The sequence below is a fragment of the Centropristis striata genome, chromosome 13 (genome assembly GCF_030273125.1).
Source record: "Centropristis striata isolate RG_2023a ecotype Rhode Island chromosome 13, C.striata_1.0, whole genome shotgun sequence".
NCBI lineage: Eukaryota > Metazoa > Chordata > Actinopteri > Perciformes > Serranidae > Centropristis > Centropristis striata.
In genome coordinates, this window is record NC_081529.1 from 35,581,023 (window position 1) to 35,598,381 (window position 17,359).

At 36.5% G+C, this 17,359-nt stretch overlaps 1 protein-coding gene across 8 annotated transcripts in view; it reads right to left on the reverse strand.

Annotated features, from left to right (window-relative positions):
* Positions 1-3,198: 3,198 nt before the first annotated feature.
* Positions 3,199-17,359, reverse strand: part of sun1b (Sad1 and UNC84 domain containing 1b) — a 54,574-nt gene continuing 40,413 nt past the window's right edge. For 4 of the 8 annotated variants that reach the window (XM_059347119.1, XM_059347122.1, XM_059347118.1 and 1 more), the window contains 15 exons: positions 16,201-16,311; positions 14,889-15,008; positions 14,677-14,770; positions 13,777-13,835; positions 12,312-12,514; positions 11,345-11,623; positions 11,154-11,246; positions 10,166-10,266; positions 9,892-10,036; positions 8,675-9,004; positions 7,729-7,813; positions 5,641-5,756; positions 4,713-4,880; positions 4,543-4,635; positions 3,199-3,471 (listed from right to left, as the gene is read on the reverse strand). In XM_059347119.1, coding sequence (XP_059203102.1) covers positions 3,355-3,471; positions 4,543-4,635; positions 4,713-4,880; positions 5,641-5,756; positions 7,729-7,813; positions 8,675-9,004; positions 9,892-10,036; positions 10,166-10,266; positions 11,154-11,246; positions 11,345-11,623; positions 12,312-12,514; positions 13,777-13,835; positions 14,677-14,770; positions 14,889-15,008; positions 16,201-16,311 — 2,114 coding nt within the window. In that variant the 3' untranslated portion in view covers positions 3,199-3,354. The remainder of the gene's footprint in view (positions 3,472-4,542; positions 4,636-4,712; positions 4,881-5,640; positions 5,757-7,728; positions 7,814-8,674; positions 9,005-9,891; positions 10,037-10,165; positions 10,267-11,153; positions 11,247-11,344; positions 11,624-12,311; positions 12,515-13,776; positions 13,836-14,676; positions 14,771-14,888; positions 15,009-16,200; positions 16,312-17,359) is intronic. The other 4 variants (XM_059347123.1, XM_059347120.1, XM_059347117.1 and 1 more) reach the window with 2 other exon arrangements.

The window sequence follows — 17,359 nt, forward strand, 5'->3', positions numbered from 1 at the left end:
TGATAAAAGCAGATATTATAAAGGACCAACTATCAATAATGAAATATACAGATTACATTCCTTCAGGGTGTCAGAATAAAAGGGGCCCCTGTGAGGAGGACGTTTAAACTGAGCTAGAGGGAGAAACACACAGGGGCCCCTCTGGAGAAACTAAAGAAACATATGGGCTGAAATATGAGACACCAGAAACTGAATTAAAATTATTTATATATTCGAATTTGAATTGCTTAACTTGAATAATTGGCATTAAAAACCTGAATTTGAATCACATCATTTGAATTTGTATTGTTCAGTTTGAATCGTTGCATTGAAAAACTGAATCTGAATTGTAAATTTAAAAATTGAATTTATTAGTTTGGAGCTGAAACATTCAGTTCTCATCAAGGTTATTATAGCGAAATAATGAAATTAACGAAAACTAGAATTGAAAAAACATTTTTGTTAACTAAAATAAAAATAAAACAAGAGTTTTTAAAAAAACGATAACTAACTGAAACTGTATTTTGTGGTTACTAAACGAACTAAAACTAACTAAAATTATAGTGAAAATGTCCTTTGTTTTCGTCTTTGTCAACTTTTTTCATACGTAAACCTTTTTGGTTGATATGAAATCTATTTCATCTGTCTGGTTTTATGACTTAATAAACTTAATGGGGCTGAGATGGATCAGACAAAGGAAATAAAGACAACATTTATTGTGATCTGGACCCAACAAATACCCCATTACAAAACAACTACAACTAATAAAAACTCAAGTAAAACTAAGCATTTTCCAAAAAATAAAAAAATAAATTAAAACTAGCAAACTCACTTTAAAAACTCATTAAAACCAACTGAATTTGAAAACAAAAATTGACAACGAAATTAAAACTAAAACTTATGAAAAATCAAAAACTATTATAACATTCAGTTCTCACAATTCAAATTCAATTCGCAAAGTTCAATTTAAATTTTCGGGTAGTTGAGGCAGAGCAATCGAGCTCAGATACACAGAGCGTCTTTTCGACCAATCAGCACCTCCGTTTTCTTTTGTAACGTTTGTTGCTACCCGGTTGCCATGGCGCCTCTTCGGCCAATCAGCACCTCCGTTTTCTGCGCTCGATTGCTCTGCCTCAACTAACCGGACGTTCGTTGCAGAAAATTGAAATTTAATTGTGAGGACTGAATATTTAGTTCCAAACTAAACGTAAAAAAGGTTTATGTATGAAAAAAGTTGACAAAGATGAAAACGAAGGACATTTTCAACATATTTCAGTTCGTTTTAGTTAGTTTTGCAACCACAAAATACAGTTTCAGTTAGTTATCGTTTTTAAAAAAACCCTCTTGTTTTTATTTTAATTTCAGTTAACAAAAATGTTTTTTTCAATTCTAGTTTTTATTATTTCGCTATAATAACCTTGATGAGAACTGAATGTTTCAGCTCCAAACTAATAAATTCAATTTAAAATTACAATTCAGATTCAGTTTTTCAATGCGAAAAACGATTCAAATTGAACAATACAAATTCAAATGATGTGATTAAAAAATCAGGTTTTAAATGCCAATTACTCAAGTTAAGCAATTCAAATTCAAATATAAAATAATTATAATTCAGTTTCTGGTGGCTCATATTTCAACCCCGTAGAAAAAAATCACACTCTCGTCTACAGGAGTAGTTATAATATTTAGCGTTCAACAGCGAGATGTTGAAAGATAAATAATAATATTTAGCTTTCAACATCAGTCATTATAATCATTTCAGATCCAGGCACCGGACCCAAACTGTGAGAGAGGACATGTAGATCCATGATGCATGTAGAAGTTTAGAGTCGGGAAGAGTCACATGCTAGAGTTATTAATGGTGGAGTCCCTCCATACTTATATTTAGTTTAATGTACAACATGAGAGGCTCCTGGTGCTGAGAACACAGAGATCAGCTCAGTGGTTTTATAGTGTGAAGTTAAAGGAGGATCTGCTTCAAACCTCCACGTGAGGAAACATTCAGAGCCCGTCCATAGGCAGCATGTCCAGTTCCAGAAGAAAAAGTTATGGCTGTGAGAGGATGCATGAAGCCGATAATCCTGGAGAACGTGTTCCAGTCCTGCAGACCACTCAGTCACTGCACACTGCAAAAAAAGGTGTCTAAAAACCAGATCAAACAGTAAATCTGAGGGAAATGATCTTACTGCATGGACAGATAATTTACCTTGACAAGATTTATTAAATTAAGATTATTAAATCTAGAAATAAGCATGTTGAACACTTAAAATAAGAAATTAACTCTTAAAACAAGAATAAAACCAAGAGATTTCTTAAATAAAACCAGTTCAAACCAGAACAAAACCAGTTCAAACCAGTTAAGACCAGAATATAACCACATAAAGCCAGAATAAAACCAAGAGATTTCTTTAGCTTTAATTTATCTTGTTTTAAGAGTTAATTTCTTATTTTAAGTGTTCAGCATGCTCATTTCTAGATTTAATAATCTTAATTTAAGAAATCTCTTGGTTTTATTCTGGTTTTAAATGGTTTTATTCTGTTTTTTGTGGGTTTTATTCTGGTTTTAAATGGTTTTATTTAAGAAATCTCTTGGTTTTATTCTGGTTTTAACTGGTTTTATGCTGGTTTTATTCTGATTTTATGTGGTTTTATTCTGGTTTTAACCGGTTTTATTTAAGAAATCTCTTGGTTTTATTCTTGTTTTAAGAGATAATTTCTTATTTTAAGTGTTCAACATGCTTATTTCTAGATTTAATAATCTTAATTTAATAAATCTTGTCAAGGTAAATTATCTGTCCATGCAGCAAGATCATTTCCCTCAGATTTACTGTTTGATCTGGTTTTTAGACTAAACACCTTTTTTACAGTGCAGTGACTAGAAAAGGGAGTGACGTGCCCGGACCGTGTCTCAGGCAGAAAGGTGCGGTGGCTTTGACCCTGAAAACAGTCGACCAACAGGAAATCAAAGTTAAATACGGATGATTTAGAAACAGAAACTGAGATGCAGCGTGTGAGGAAACGGTGGAGATGAGTCTGTAATCCCCCGTTTCAAGCGTCCACCTCCAGGATTCAGTGCAAGAAGCCTTTTTATTAAAAAGGGGAGTGGGAGTTTTAGCTTCTTCTGTGGTTCTATTCTTCTTCTTCTTCTTCTTCTTCTGCGACCATTTACAGACTTTACTGTGATTCTTTCAATATTACAAAACACGAGTCAGTGATTCAGTCTGGGCACATTCCTTTAACAATCCACAACTTCAGTGTCTTCTTCCGTACAAAAAAACAAACGTCCACAGAGGTCTTGGGGTCCCCTCCCTCCTTTTAGAGAAACAGGCAGAGCTATGTACAGACGGTGGTAGGGTGGGTTCTGGTTCTGGTGGTTCACTGGGGCCGGGGTTCTCCGTGGACCCTGAAGCGGTACATGCAGGTGTATTCTGGATGACCCCAGTTAGACAGAACCCGAACCTCCATGATCTGGAAGGCCTGGTCGTTCTGCTCCTGGAGGAGAAGAGGAGCAACGTTCAGACGATTCATTCAGTTCTAGTTCTTATACAGAGGGGGTATTAGTGTTTAAGTCTTATATATAAGGCCAATTATGGAAAAAAAAAACATTTAAGGGAAAATAAATCAGAGGAGGAGCAACGTTCAGAGACAATTCATTCATTTCTAGTTCTTAGACGGAGGGGGTATATATACGTGTTTAAGCCTTTATCAGGCGAAGAACCGTATTTGGTAACTTCAGCGGGTATCCAAAACAAAAAATAAAAATATTTTGAGAAAAAAGTTGCAAATTTACTAGATGAAAGTGGCAGATCTACAAGAAAAAAAGTCGCAGATTTAAGAGATTTAAAGTAGCAAATAGCATTGAACGTTTATTCATTTATTTTAATAGAAAAATCACTATAGAAAAGTTTAAAAATAAAGGCTATATCGCGAGAATAAGGACATGTGTAACATCCCTGCTGCAGTATACACAGGTAACCTCAGCTAGTGGTAACCTCACTTAGCGGTAACCTCACCTAGTGGTAACCTCGCTTAGCGGTAACCTCACTTAGCGGTAACCTCACCTAGTGGTAATCTCACTTAGCGGTAACCTCACTTAGCGGTAACCTCACCTAGCGGTAACCTCACCTAGAGGTAACCTCACCTAGCGGTAATCTCACCTAGCGGTAACCTCTCCTAGCGGTAACCTCACCTAGCGGTAACCTCACCTAGCGGTAACCTCTCCTAGCGGTAACCTCACCTAGCGGTAACCTCACCTAGCGGTAACCTCTCCTAGCGGTAACCTCACCTAGCGGTAACCTCACCTAGCGGTAACCTCACCTAGCGGTAACCTCACCTAGAGGTAACCTCACCTAACAACAGAAACACAGAGCTAATAGAAAAATGGGGAAGCGTCAGGGAGAGGAAAATGCTGAATATCTCCAAAAGAAAAAGAGAGGGTACCATGAAAGCCACATTGAGTTCGGCTACATAGAAGCAACGGACAATGGGGGGGTCGCCAAAGTTTACAATGGTAAAAATGTGGGTCCCTCAAGAAAAAGGTTGGGAACCACTGTCTTTAGTTACCATCACAGGAAAGGTTTGCAGCGACTCCCCGTCCTCTTCGTAGACGTAGTTTCCCAGCAGCTTCCCTTCCTCCTGGTACTCATCATCCAGACCCTGGACAAAGAAAAACAGACTCATCGTCACTGCGTCCAGCTGTCGGCTTCATGTTTGTTCTTTGACTCGTTTCTTACAAAGACGGTGAAGTTGCGTGGGGCGCTGGTGATGTTCCCGGTGGGGGACAGAGCTTTGGGGATGTGTTCCACACAGAACGACGTTGGCAGGATCCTCAGAGACAACCGGATCACCAGGTAGCCCTGAGAGCCTTTAAACGCCCAGCAGTTACCTGGATACACATCAGGCTGCAGGACGGGAGAGAGGACAAGTTTAACAGCAGCAGAGACTTAAAAAAAGATGAGTTTTTCTAATAATCCATTTTATTTCCAACCAACAGTAGCTGAATACAAGAAGAGTTCATCAGCTGAAGAAGAACTAAAACTATCACATCAAGATGAAGTGATGAGTTCACAATCTGAATCATCTGACTACAAAGTAAATTCAGGTTTCTATATGAACATTTAAACTGGTTTTGTAATTGTAAGTAATACGATAGTGATTTTAAGCATTTTGCAATATGGTGAGTATTGCGATACAATATATTGTGATTTAGTTATTTCAGAAACTTCCCAAAATTATATCCTGATGCATAATTTCTTTTTTTCTAGTAATTTCTACTTTTTTCTGCTAATTTTCTTACCTTTTTTTTCTAGTAATTCTACTTTTTTCCTTGAAATTTTAACCTTTTTTCTAGTAATTCTACTTTTTTTTCCTGGTAATTTTGACCTTTTTGCATAATTTCTACTTTTTTCTGGTAATTTTGACCTTTTTTGGGTAATTTCAGATTACACAAAAATCGCTCCACGATACGATTTTATCCCCATACTTGAGTCACGATACGATATTATTGTGATTTTAAGCATTTTGCGATATGGTGAGTTAGGGCTGCACAATTAATCAATTTTTTTCTAGCACCTGGACCAATCACTACCAGCCCTATGAATCCCTTTGACTAAATCAGTTTATATAATCAGTTAAACAGACTTTTTCTCGTGGATCTCTCACCTGGATGACGACTCGTGGGGACTGGGAGAAGTACCAGAGTGGGAGGCCGAACAGACTCATGAGGGCCGTCTTGGTCTCGTACGTCTCAGAGCAGCGAGTGCTGAGGATGCTGCCACCTGGACACACACACACACACACACACACACACAGACAGAGGGTTAAATATTAAACATCTGTTAATATCTATCTATAAAAGCAAGAAGCGTCTGTGTTCTAAATATCATTATTTATATAGGATGTGTTGCAGCATTGCACTGTTTCCGATCGGACGCCTTTTGGGGAGCTCCGCCCCCTTTTAGGGGAGCTCCGCCCCATTGTGTGATAGGCCTACACCTGGTCAGTAACACAATTCACTCTGGATTTACACCCTGACTCATCTCATCTGAAGTCTATTTAGCCTACCTATCTTTAGGAGTTTTAAAGGTTCCATTCCATACAAGGTTCCATTTAACAATAATATTCTAATAGTTTCCAGCTAATATCAATGTTCAATGTGTATGTGCTGGATGGTGTGGTACCTTATGAAAAGTACAGAGAATAGAGAATATACAGAGCGGTTACACAGACCCAGCTATAGGTGTCTCGTCCTTTAACCCCTGACGGCTTCACTTATCATCAAAGAGACTCATGCTACAAAGTTTGCATTCAGTTTTTCTTTCTTCGCCCGACTCAAGATAAGATATACATTCCTTATGTTTGCTGATATTTCCTTATCATTAGTGCTGCCTTTGTGGCCTGTGTGCATAAAATAAGTTTATTTATTATCATAGATAGAGGTCCTTCAAGGTGCTTTACAGGTAGATGTGAGAGACCTACAGACTTTGTAGTCAGCAGTCTGTGAAACATTTTGGGCCCCAGACTATTGAGAGCCTTACAGACAATAATATATAATAATATTTTTTAAATTTTCTGTAAAGCACTTTGTGATTTTATCTGTGAAAAGTGCTCTTTAAATAAACTTTACTTACTTACTAGACTAAAACAAAGAAACAAACCGGCCGATCAGCCACATTCAGCTGCTGTTACAAGAAAGAGAAACCGAACTGCTGCACTTCAGCTCAAACACCAGAAATGTGTGTAATGAAGAGCTAGTGGCTGCTGAACATGCAGCGAGTTAAGCTTCATTTGTATGATGTGACATTAAATAAAATCAGTGGGGAGATGCATCATGTAGGTCAGACGGCTGAGTAATATCCTGACATGGAGCCTGAGCTGCTGCTGGTAATACCCTGCTGCCCTCGGGCCTGACTAATGCCTGGACCCTCGTTATGTAAGAGACAAACACCAGAGCACAGAGCTGAACTATGGAGCAGCTGGATGGATAATACCTTCCACCTATACTGTCCTAGAGATGATGGAAACACTAAACTCAAAGAAAAAACTAACACATTTACGATAAAAAAAAATCACAAATTTACAAGAAAAAAATGACAAATTTAAGAGAAAAAATCGAAAATTTACGATCAAAAAAATTCAAATATACAAGAAAAAAATACAAATTTATGATAAAAAAAATGACAAATTTATGAGAAAAAATGACAAATTTATGAAAAAAAAATCACAAATTTACTAGAAAAAAATCACAAATTTATGAGAAAAAAAAATACAAAATTATGATTAAAAAAATCTAAAATTTTTGAGAAAGACAAATTTACAAGAAAAAAATGACAAATTTAAGAGAAAAAATCTAAAATTTACGATCAAAAAAATTCAAATATACAAGAAAAAAATACAAATTTATGATAAAAAAAATCTAAAATTTATGAGAAAAAATGACAAATTTATGAGAAAAAAAGCACAAATTTACGAGAAAAAAATCACAAATTTATGAGAAAAAATCTCAAATTTATGAGAAAAACACATTTCCAAGAAAAAAATGACAAATTTAGGAGAAAAAATCTCAAATTTATGAGAAAGAAAACACAAATTTACAAGAAAAACAGTCTTGAAATATTTCCCTCTATGTGTAATGAATCTATATAATGTATGAATGGCTGGCTAATACCTTCTACCTACTCTGTCCCAGGAATTAGGGGATTAGGGTGAACTGTACTGAGTTGAATGTGAATGTGAGGCTTCCTGTCTTACCTCCAGACTCCAGAGCGTAGTCCACCAGGCCGGTCCGGTCCTGGCTGTAGAGCCTCAGAGCGTTCTGGACGATCAGCTTCACATGCTGAAGTAGAAACAACAAGAAGATTTGATTTCAGGAACGACAAAAATAAGAGGATTTATGGGAAATATAAACAATCACACAGATCAGAAAGAAGCGTAAAAACAAGTTCCTATTACATCTGACTTAAATAGAAATATAACTTTAACTTATTTATAATGTACAACTCAGTATTCCATAATTATGACAAAGAAATTATCAGAAAATTAAGATACAATTTGTCAATTCTGTATTTTATTGCACTTTATGCACTTTCATGTGAAGCACTTTGCTGCTGCTCAGCTGTCTGTAAAGGCGATATAGAAATAAATTTGACTTGACTTGAAAGATTGAGTTAGAGTTTTGAACACATGGAAAATACGGTTTTACATTTGGGGTCGGGTCACTACACATAGATATTACAAAGTTTGGCAACCATTAAGTATTTTGAGGAGGAACTCCTTATCCCTCAATATAGTGTAGCCTATGTTACCCCCCCCTCTTTTGTGTTTATATGCAACTCTGTTATGCACTTATGTGGGTATATATGTATGTACAGCTGCTTTGTGTATACTGAGAAATTTTTATGTTTTATTGTCTTTATTTCTTATTTATTTAAGTTTTATTACTATTATTTTCTTTTGAGTTTGAGTTGAGTACTACTGTGAGTGTATAATGTGAAAAGCAATAAAAATATTTGAATAATAATAATAATCAATAACTCTGGCGCATCCCTTTAAAAACATCCTCTTGTAAACTTACAAAAAAAATTGCAAAAATGTCCACAAAAATCTGCCATGAAATGACATATTTATATTATTTTTCACTTTCATAAAATCAGTCCTACTCTTAACTACTAAATACTGCTGACGTGAGTGTCTTTACCTCCTCTGAGAGTCCCTCAGCAGCAGCCGTGTGCTGGACGGACCCGGTCACCGTCTGAACGATGGTCTTGGTTTTGGACTCGGCCTCTCCGAGTGTCTGGGCTCGGTTCAGCTCCAGCTGCAGGGACACGTTCCTCAGGATGCTCTGCTCCAGGGAGGACAGGGAGGCCTGCAGGTCGGGGGAGCTGACGTAGCGCTGGGACAGCCAGACCACCAGAGACTCGGGGAGCTCTCGCTGCTCCTCTCCAGACCCGTAGAACAGGAGCTGGAGCTCCTTACGGACCTGGGAGGAGACCTGGGAGGAAACCTGGGAGGAGACCTGGGCCGATATCTGGGGAAAGGTTCACAGACATGGAATGAATAAGTTGTTATTTAGGAAAAACTACAGGTACATCTCAAAAAAATTAGAATATCGAGTTTTGTGTTTTCATCATCTCTAAGCCAGAATTATCAAAATTACAAGAAAAAACTGACAAATTTACAAAAAAAAAGGAAAAAAATCACAAATTTCAGGAAAAAAAAATACAAAATTATAATTAAAAAATCTAAAATTTCTGAGAAAAAGACAAATTTACACCAAAAAAAACACAAATTTAAGAGAAAAAAATTACAAATTTAAGACAAAAAATAGAAATTCATGATTAAAAAATCTAAAATTTATGAGAAAAAGACAAATTTACAAGGAAAAAAATCACAAATTTAAGAGAAAAAAATCTAAAAATTCATGAAAAAAATCTAAAATTTACGAGAAAAAAAATGTAAAATTTATAATCAAAAAATTCAAATTTACAAGAAAAAAATCATAAATTTAAGAGAAAAAACTCAAATTTGCAAGAAAAAAAATCTAAAATTTAAGACAAAAAAATACAAATTTATAAGGAAAAAAATCACAAAATTAAGAGAAAAAAATCTCAAATTCATGAGAAAAAAAACACAAATTTATGATAAAAAAAAATCACAAATTTAAGACAAAAAAATACAAATTAATAATTAAGAAAATCTAAAAATTCATGAAAAAATACAAAATTTATGATAAAAAAAAATCAAATTTACAAAAAAAAAAAAATGATGAATCTATATAATGTATGAGTTTCACTTTCTGTTATGACTGACTAAAAACATTGAACTTTTTCATGATATTCTAATTTTTTGAGATGTACCTGTAATTATAAAGGGCAGATTAAAGCCAACACAGGAGTGAATGTTGACGTTACTTACCGTCTCCTGCAGTGTGTCCAGCTGCCCACACTTGCCCTTACAGCCCACGACTCCCTGCAGGTCCTGTCTGATTTTACCCAGCTCCACCTCCAGTCTCTTCACCTCCTCCAGCAGGAGATCATGCTCCTCCTGCTTCACACCCACACTGAGGGAAGACGGAGTTTATTTACATGTGAGCTGACATCATCCTGCAACTTTTGCTCCCAAAATGTGAACAGCACATATAAAAACACATCAACATCAACATCAACATGTGGACTTGCAGGTTTTGTACCTGACAGGAGGCGTTTCTGCTGCTGGAGCGATCACCTCCTTCTCCTTCTCCTTCTCCTGCTCCTTCTCCTGCTCGTAATGCTGCTGCTTCTGCTGCACCTCCTACAACAAACATCATGTATCAGGATTGTTGGAGGCAGAGAAAATACAAACTCTTTGTGTCTTTTTTTTGTGGTAATTTTGTGTCTTTTTTAAGTAATTTAGTTTTTTTCTGTCATTTTGTGTCTTTTTTTTTGTTGTAATTTTGCGTCTTTTTTTGGTAATTTTGATACTGCCTCCAGCTGCCCCCACGTAATTTGAGTTTGAGACCCCTGTTATAAAGCTATTGCTACACTTAATGGCAAAAACTGCACTGGTCTGTTGGACTTGAACAAAAATAAACAATATTTTTGTTGCTTAAGCTTATGTATTCAGTCATTACTCAATGGTATACTAAAAATCCATGTGAAAAAAATTACTTCTCACTGTTCTCAGGTCAAATATTTATATGTGATTAAAATGCGATTAATTTCGATTAATTAATTACAAAAATTAGCTAAGTAGTTAGCAAGCTACTTAGCCAAGAAGTTAGCTAAGTAGTTAGCTTAGCAAGCTACTTAGCCAAGAAGTTAGCTAAGTAGTTAGCTTAGCAAGCAACTTAGCCAATAATTTAGATAATTAGTTAGCTTAGCAAGCTACTTAGCCAAGAAGTTAGCTAAGTAGTTAGCTTAGCAAGCAACTTAGCCAATAATTTAGGTAAGTAGTTAGCTTAGCAAGCTACTTAGCCAAGAAGTTAGCTTAGCAAGCTACTTAGCTACAAAATGGATATGGGTCATTTTTCAATTTTTTAATCGAGTCCCGGCCCTAGTTATAAGATTTTCTCAGTTGCATGTAAACTGGGAGAAGGACAGAAGTCCTATTAGACGGCAATATTTATTTTTAAGCATATCTCGATTGAACTGTGCATATAAACACACTGAGAGAAAAAGCAGTGAATGTGCTGAACGTACCTCTGTCTTGGTAGCCAGAGTGTTGAGCATCAGTTCTAAGTGAACCAGCCGTGCTGCGTGACCCTCCTGCTGCTGTTTCTGTTGCTCTGCACTCTGCATGCAGCAAGGAGGAAGACAAAACAATGAGTTACATGTAAACTTTTTAATAAATCCATCAGTGTTGTATAACTGACTAGTCCAGGTGTCTCTACCTGAGCTCTGAGTGTGTCCTCCTGCTGCAGCTCTCCTCGTAGCTCCCCCAGTCTCTGCTCCAGCAGGGAGGACACCCAGAGGCCCAGCCTCTCCCTGTCTGTCTGGGTGTGGAGCGTCTCCTTCAGGGTGCTGTAGAGGACCATGATGTCCCCGTGACGCTGCTCCTGCTTCTGGTTCCCCTGCTGGACTCGTTCCCACAGCAGAGCCAGCTGGCGCTCCAAACGCTCCAGTCGCTCCAGGTCCACACCGGAGGACACGGCCACGGGGGGGAGGAACGGCTGAGGAGGGGGAGGGGGGAAATAAAATGTGGAAAAAACACAGTTAATAATTGTATCAATCACTCAGGATCGCCTGGAATGCCCTGCTTAACCTGCTGCCCCCGCGACCCGGCCCCGGATAAGCGGACGAGAATGGATGGACTCAGAAACTCCAGATACTTACTGTTCATTACAGCAATATCTCTCAAATATGCATTTTTATTTATAAGGTATATTCAGATCATGATAACTTTCCAAAGCACTTTATTTTAAATTTAATTCTCAGGTTCACTCTTATCCAAATCGTGTCAATCTTTAGATATTCCTTGACACGCAGACGTCAATTTATTGTTCAATTTAGGGACTAAATGATGGATGAATACCTTTTCCCATCTGGCAAAGAACTCCATCTATATAAAATGTTTCAAAAGATGTCTAAAAGCCCATTTAACTGCTGTTTTAACATAATTTTCATTTTTGTTATTATAACTTGATGATGTTATACATATGTTTTTTTTATTATGAGTTTGAGCTTTCTTATAACTATGATATTTTAGGTGGAGGCTTTAAATAAATAAGCCCATCTGGGTTTTCTGCCTCTCCCTGAACTTTAAACCATATGTTATCTTTGTCATTTTATCTCATTCTAACTGTGCAAATAACCTTAAACCTTTAAACCGTAATAATTTAGAGTTGTGTCTGTTCTTACTGGTGCCTGTGAGACCGGGGGGGCTGCAGTCTGTTCAAACGGAGTCTCTGTAGCAGGGACGGGGACATAGGCAGGACCTGGAGCAGGAGCCGGGACCCACCGAGACCAGAGGGTCCACGGAGACGCAGGACGCCACTCGGTCAGGTTGATGGCTGGGAGGTAGGCGAGCAGGGACGCAGAGGACGGACCCCACAACCACAACGCTGTTCAGAGACCACAGGCAGGGAATTATTAAACCACACAGACCACACAGATTAAACCCTTCAGAGATTAATTTTATAGTCTGGTAGATATCACAGACATGAGCTAAAAGTTGGTGCTGGTCTATGTGCCCTGGAACATTTCAATGCCTCACGCAATTCACAAATATGGTAAAATATTACATGTTTTAAACCTTCTAATGCACACCATGGTCAAAAATGACCCTCGTTCATTCCCTTCATGTTATTTAATGCCGATGTGTGTTTCTGTGCTCTATCTTTTAATATTAACTTATTTTATGATTGAATATTCCAAGTATTCTTTAAATATCTTGTTTTTGATAACAACAGATCATTATTTCCATTTTGCCTCTCATCCTTTATGAAGAAAAACAGTTTTTGTATTATTACATAGCTAACTACTTGGCCAAAAAGTTAGCTAAGTAGTTAACTTAACAAGCTATTTAGCTAAATAATTAGTAAAGAAGTTAGCTAAGTAGTTAGCTTAACAAGCTATTTAGCTAAATACTTAGCCAAGAAGTTAGCTAAGTAGTTAGCTTAGCAAGCTATTTAGCTAAATACTTAGCCAAGAAGTTAGCTAAATAGTTAGCTTTACAAGCTATTTAGCCAAGGAGTTAGCTAAGCAGTTAGCTTAACAAGCTACTTAGCTAAGAAGTTACTTAGCTAACTACTTGTGCATTTTAAACTTTGAGGATCTATCTTGGCTTCTTGTCTCTGGTATAGTTTATGATTTAATTTGCTTTTCTGTTATTTATTTTAGTTGGGCTCATCTTAGAATTTGATTTGGCTAACCTTGGCTATTTAGGCTAAATTGACCTGTTAAAGCTTTTGTTGCTAAGTGGTCTTCTGCCTTTAAAGCTCTAGCTTAGCTGTAAACATTCTGGGAAACAGCAGCTGCATTAAAGTGTTTGAACAAGCACATCAAAAGTTTATATTTAAAAAAACTGACTAAGAAATTAAAAATCAGGATTCAAGGTACAGGTATGTAAATTGTGGAGTGATTCACGACGTAACCAAAGAATAATAAAAGTGTTTTTGTTCTGCTGCTGTGTATGAGTACATACAGTAAGTCAGCAGAAGAGAGTCTGACCTGAATCTGCTGCTGAATATTAGCAGCGTCCTCTGGGGAAGCGTGCTGGTTAGGACTTATCTCCTGCTGCTCTACAAACTGATTTTTCTCTCTATGTGCTCTCTAAATGGGTTACACCTGAGATGAAGGAGGAGAGCACCTAATATAAACTCACCGAGGAGGAGCAGGAGGGGCAGAAGGAGCAGCAGGAGTCTCCAGAGTTTAGGTAGACATCTGAAACACAGGAACACACCGCTCAAATAAACACACAGGAAGAAACATTGTGTCACATCAAAAAGACACGAGTCTTCAGAAGAAAACACTGGAGGCAGCTTAGAAATTAATTAGATAAAATAAATATAAATAAAGTAAGGTAATATAAAATAAAATATAATGAAAACAAAAGGAAATAAAAATAAAAAGTAAAAAAAAGCTAGATTAAAAAAAAGATTAAAATAATAAATAAATAATTAAGAAGTAGAGCATTAATATATATATATATAAATAGTAGTAAATAAATAAATAAAATAAATTAATTAGATAAAATAAATACAAAAATAAAGTAAGGTAAGATAAAATAAAATAAAAACAAAAGTAAATAATAATAACAATAAAAAGTAAATAATAATAAAAAGTAAAAAAGCTAGATAAAAAGATGAAAACAATAAATAAATAAAAAGTAGAGCATGATAAATATATATATATATATATATATATATACACACAAATAAACAGTAGCAAATAATAAAATAAAATAAATGAATTAGATAAAATAAATTAAAAAACAAAAGTAAATAATAATAACAATAAAAAGTAAAAAAGCTAGATAAAAAAAGATGAAAACAATAAATAAATAATTAAAAAGTAGAGCATAACATATATATATATATATAAAAAGACTAATAAATAGTAGCAAATAAATGAATAAATAAAAGAGAAGATGTTGTAACACTAAATATTTAAAATGGGTTCAAGTAAAAGCCAAATTAAAAAGATAAGTAACTACAGGTGACCCCGCTCACAGTGTCCTTTCATATATTGTCATTACAAAAATATTTAAAAAAGCAGCTCTTGCCTGGTCAGAAAGAAGACGTTGAGGAGAGACATGAGAGACACCAGCTGGTACCAACCGGTCGCAAGGAGCCGAAGAAGACCTCTGACTGTCTTCACTGTCCAGATTGAAGACATATTTAAAAAAAAAAAGCATAATTAAAACATGTTGCCAAAAGAAAGAAGCAGAAGATGCACTTTTCTAAGAAGAGAAGAAGAATAAACCGTGTCACCAACCTGGAGCTGCTAGCAGCATCCAGAGCAGAGAGAGGAGCCTCTGGGCCCCCGACCCGGCCCCGGAGCCCAGAGCCTTACCTGCTCTCACCACACAGACACCCGGCTGGAGGAGGCAGTGGCCTGCAAGACAATGGACAGGGATTAATACAGCATGAGGCCCTGAGTTATAAACTTATCAGTACTATCTTTGGAACAGTGTATTTAACCCTTTGATGCACAACATGGTCTAAAGTGACCTGATATGTATGAGTTTTTATGTTCTATATATTTGCAATAAATTACTTTCATCATTCAGTATTCCAGGTTTTCCTCAATTAGTTTGTTTTTGATCATCATACATCCTAATTTTATGTTTTCCTTTATTCGTTTTTTAATAAAATCCCTTTTTGTGTCACTACTCTTCTAATGCACAACATGGGTCAAAAATGACCCGTATCCATTTTTTAGCTAAGTAGCTTGCTAAGCTAACTACTTAGCTTACTTCTTGGCTAAGTAACTACTTAATTAACTTCTTGGCTAAGTAGCTTGCTAAGCTAACTACTTAGCTAACTTCTTGGCTAAGTAGCTTGCTAACTACTTAGCCAAAGTAGCTTGCTAACTTCTTAGCTAACTTCTTGGCTACGTAGCTTGTTAAGCTAACTACTTAGCTAGCTTCTTGGCTAAGTAGCTTGCTAACTACTTAGCCAAAGTAGCTTGCTAACTTCTTAGCTAACTTCTTGGCTACGTAGCTTGTTAAGCTAACTACTTAGCTAACTTCTTGGCTACGTAGTTAGCTTAGCAAGCTACTAAGTCAAGTAGTTAGCTAACTGCTTAGCTAACTCCTTGGCTAAGTATTTAACTAAATAGGCTGTTAAACTAACTACTTGGCTAACTTCTTGGTTAAATAGCTTGTAAAGCTAACTATTTAACTAACTTCTTGGCTAAGTATTTAGCTAAATAGCTTGCTAAGCTAACTACTTAGCTAACTTCTTGGCTAAGTATTTAGCTAAATAGCTTGTTAAGTTAACTACTTAGCTAACTTCTTGACCGAGTAGTTAGCTAAGTAATAATACAAAAACTTTTTTTCTTCATAAAGTATGAGAGGCAAAATGGAAATAATGATCTGTTGTTATTTAAAGAATACTTGGAATATTCAATCATAAAATAAGTTGATATCAAAAGATAGAGCACAGAAACACACAGCAGCATTAAATAACATGAAGGGAATGAATGAGGGTCATTTTAGACCATGTTGTGCTTTAGAAGGGGTTAAAATATGTTGAGCATCAAAGGGTTAAAGGCTGACGTGAAGATAAGTGAAGTGCTGGTTAACCTGTGTAAGCTAGGAGGCTCCACAGGGCCCCCGCCGGGCCCCGGGGCCTGGAGGACTGAGTAACCAGGACGCTGTGTGTCTCTGAGTGCTGCTTCCCTTTACAGTCATCGCCTGTGTCGCCGAAATGATGCAAACACAAAACACAAAAACAAAAGATGTGTGAATGATGAACATTAAGATGGCTCACAAGCAAAATGAAAAAAACACAACAAAGTAAGAACATTAAACTAGATTAAAACATTAAAAAATAAATTTTGCCTCTGGACTGTGATTTGAACTGGTTTCAAAATGTCTTTTTTTATTTGAAACTGGCTTGGAAAGCACATTGAAGCTGTTAAATTAACTTTTATTGTGCCTCAAGTTGACATTTATAGAGGACAGTTTTTCCTAAAGTCATGATTGAATAAACAAAACACATAATAAACTGAGGAAAATGGGTCGGTGTCTGTTTGGGATTATTATTATTATTATTATTATTATTATTATTATTAAAACTCTGGGAGGGGTAGTCGACTAAAAAAAACACGGAAGAAGAATAATAAGGCCAGTGAAGAACAATTAGTGTGCTTTTGCAAGCTAGCACACAAAAAAACCAAAGAGACAGAAATAAAATGAATCACTTAGTAACATTAAATCAAGTGTTTATAATAAAAACCAAATACAAGAAAGCCGATTACATGCATGTTGCACAAAACATGATATATTGCGTGTGATGACAGTGTGAACAGCTGAACGTACGACAGCAGGCCTGAGGTCATTTATCAGTTAGTCTGATAGAAACATGCTGTTGTTTAACTTTCACTTCAGCAATAAATGTTCAGTGTGGACAGTTTAGTGTCAACAGTTTGCTCATGAACAAACACTGCAGATCCTCAAGACCAGAGAAGTTTTCCTGTCTCGCTTCCCAGCTGCTGAGCAGAAGTGAAAGTGATGGAAAGTCCAGGAAGGATCCTCAAACAGCTGAATGTGAAGGATTCTATGTCATCAACAGCTGAAGGACTGTCTCAAAGTCCAGGATCCTCCAGAGGACAGAGTTCTTCTTTTGCCCAAATCCCAAGGATGCATGTTTGTATCCACCGTGCGCTCCGACTACCCATAACCCTCCTGCAGCAGTCTCTCCCAGCTGCAGAGCCGGAGAGGATGTTAACCCCTTAGCGTC